The sequence below is a fragment of the Austrofundulus limnaeus genome, unplaced genomic scaffold (genome assembly GCF_001266775.1).
Source record: "Austrofundulus limnaeus strain Quisiro unplaced genomic scaffold, Austrofundulus_limnaeus-1.0 Scaffold308, whole genome shotgun sequence".
In the NCBI taxonomy this organism is placed as follows: Eukaryota; Metazoa; Chordata; class Actinopteri; order Cyprinodontiformes; family Rivulidae; genus Austrofundulus; species Austrofundulus limnaeus.
In genome coordinates, this window is record NW_013952710.1 from 117247 (window position 1) to 120241 (window position 2995).

General features: G+C 36.7%; 1 protein-coding gene across 1 annotated transcript in view; it reads right to left on the bottom strand.

Annotated features, from left to right (window-relative positions):
• tbrg4 (transforming growth factor beta regulator 4) overlaps nucleotides 1-2995 on the bottom strand; it is a gene marked incomplete in the record, with an annotated part of 21452 nt that overhangs the window by 14339 nt on the left and 4118 nt on the right. Inside the window, 2 exon segments of the mRNA XM_014021851.1 lie at nucleotides 213-530; nucleotides 1978-2491. Of these exon segments, the coding sequence (XP_013877305.1) occupies nucleotides 213-530; nucleotides 1978-2397 (738 nt within the window).

Here is a 2995-nt window from a genome sequence, read left to right on the forward strand (position 1 = left end):
GTATTTTCTTTGTTTTTTATTGTATATAGTTATTTTTTAATGAAATGGATACATTTTTTTGAATTGAAAAGGTAATTAATTAAAAACAAAAGTTATGATAAAAAAACCTTTGCAAAATTACAAATCCTAAAAAAATGACTTAAGTACTGTAACAAAGTAAATATACTTAGGTAGGTTGAGTCAGACAGTGATGAGTGTTTTAACTCTGGTACCTTGTCTTCAAGTTTGTCCTGTAAAGAAGGCAACAAAGACTGTCCTGTGGATAGCAACATAGTGACAGTTTGAGCATCTTTGATCTCAATCCAGCGCAGCTCCAGTTGTTTTAAGGCCAAGTTCGACAGCTSTGTGTCCTGTACTCCTCTGACTGTGCTCGAGAACACTAGGATGGCCAGGTGCTTTACTGACAGCCTGCGCAATCTCCACAGGACCTCTGAACGCACAGAACTGAACGTTGGGTGGGTGGACGGTACCTTCAGAATCCAAAAAGTCTGTAACACAGTCACCAGGCTGGAGTTGACCACTAATGATATCTGGAGAAAAAAAAACACAAATACACACATAAGGGAAGAAAAAAGCAACTAGAGAAATTGCCTTTCCTGCGAAAATGCTAGTGTGAACGCTTCTTGTTGAAAACTTAGGCTGAAAGCTTCTGAAATAAGATGAAAACATTTAATAGCAAAAGTCAATTTTTGGTAAATTACGAGTTTGTTTATTGTTTCTGTTTTGTTTGTTGTTGTTTTATGTTTAATGTGAAAGATTTACCAAAAATAAAGTTATTGATTGATTGATCAAGCTTACTTTGAAAAGCTAAAAGCAAAAATAACTAACTTTGCTGAAAAATAGTAAAAAGGAGCACAAATCTAGTCGAAAACAGAAAACAGCTAAAAGCTAAAATAGCTGAATATAGCTGAGAACATCTGTAAGAAGCATAACCAGCACAAATGAGCAGAAAAAACAGAAAGTTTAAAACATCAGAAGAATAGCAGAAAGAAGCTGATCTAAAGCGGAAAAAGAATAAAAAAAAGCTCAAATTACCATAAAAATAAGCTAAAGGTAGCAGCCACAAGTTGTAATTAACACCCACATAGTGAAGGTTGTATAAAAAATAAAATAGCAGAAGTAAATGCATAAAAGTTAAAAAAAATGTTAATTTGTAGGAAAATAGCCAAAACAGCTAAAATTTTCAGTAAAACAGCTAAAATGTAGCTGGAAATTCTTTAATTAGCATAAGGAAGCATAAGGAGCATGTTTGCTGAATTTAGCAGAATTAAGTTGTAATAGCTACAAAAACTGTGTATTTAGCTTAAAATAGCTAACTTTAGCTAAAAGCAGCTGAACTTTAGCTAAAATTGCAGAAAATAGCTGAATATGGAAAAGAGCATTTGTAAGAAGCATAAACAGCACATAGTCGAAGAAAAAAGTACAAAAAGGTAGAAGAATAGCAGAAAGAAGCAGAATTTTAGCTAAAAGAGCAGAAAAACGCTACAATTAGCAAAAAGTAGCTAAAATTAGTACAAAAAAGTAGGGCTGCAACTAACAATTATTTTAATAATCGATTTTTATCAATTTTATCGATTCATTGTTGCAGCCCTACAAGAAAGTGAAAAAGAGCAGAACCAGAACAAAATGTGTAAGATGCTGTAAAGATTTAGAAACATCTTGAAGGGTTTTAAGGATGTTGAAAACAGCTTCATTCATTTTCAATGGGAAAAAAGTGGCAGAAAAAGTGAAATAGCCGAAAAAAGTATAAATAGCTGAAATACCAACAGTCATAGCACCCTTGGCATGAATGAGCTTAATGTTTTAATATATGAACTGTTGAAATAGCACAAAAATTGTTACGAGTTTGATGCCGAAAAACATACGGAAGAAAAAATTATCTCAATAGTGTGAATGTTGTGAAGCGTCACACAATAACTTCATAAAATCTAGAATATGTATTGCATAAATTGTGTATTTGTAATAAAGCTTCCTTACTTTTTGAGTTAAGGTTTTCATSATATTCTTGAGCCTTGAATCTGACAGCAGCTCTGGGTCGTACTTGGTAAATTTCCCCCTCGTTTTTACCATCAAATAGGTCCACTTTGTTAAAGTCCAAGCGGCATCATTAGGTCGTTTTCCATGCTTTTCCCACGCAGACAGGATTTCCTCTGGTGCCTGTGCCTTTTCCACCAGCTCTTCCAGTGGACATTTTGGCGCTACACGTGGATATGAAATCTTACAGAGTGCTGTACTGTTGCACATTAATCTCTCTGTGATCCGCGACCAGCCTTTAGGCCTGGACACGGCTGCTGGTCCGACCACGGGAAGAAGCAGGCGAACGGCAGCGGTTGCTGGAGCCTGAGAGGAAGACCTGCAGAGCAGGTGGGTAAATCTGCATAACAGGCGGTTGGCCATCGGACCTGAAAGACAGCAGACTCAGGCGGGAAAAGAGCAAGAAAGGAAGTTTCTCACGGTTCAGAAACCTTCATCACCACCCCACACACCGAACCTGTGAAGGAGAGAGATCTGCATTAGATGATGTTACAGGGAAACACTGACAAGCTGTTGTAACGTCATCATCAAGAGGACTGTGACATCACCTTAAACCGCCTTGACTCTCAAAGTTAATGAGGCGTAGATTTACAACTAATATGTGACCCATCATGTCGAAATGAGCGTCAAAAATTTGKGATTTGCGCAAAAAATCAGTATTAATCACACGGGTGGAGTGAAGGTGCGCTGACCGCAGCTGCGCGGGGTGGTGGGGAGGAGGGGGGTCTTTTAAAGACATGTCTACATTTGACTTTCACTTTTTCTAAAATCACAGAGTTCTCTGAGTCAGCTTCAGGTGTTTGTAGTTAATCATAATACCTTCTGAATTTAACCAGGTGTTTCAATGTCTTTAAATTAAACAATAATTTTACTGGAGAAACTTGTCAGTTTGATTAAAAAACAGTAAAAATGTATTTTTTTTCTGTGCAGAGAACTTCCTCTGCTATAACCTCTGCTATAA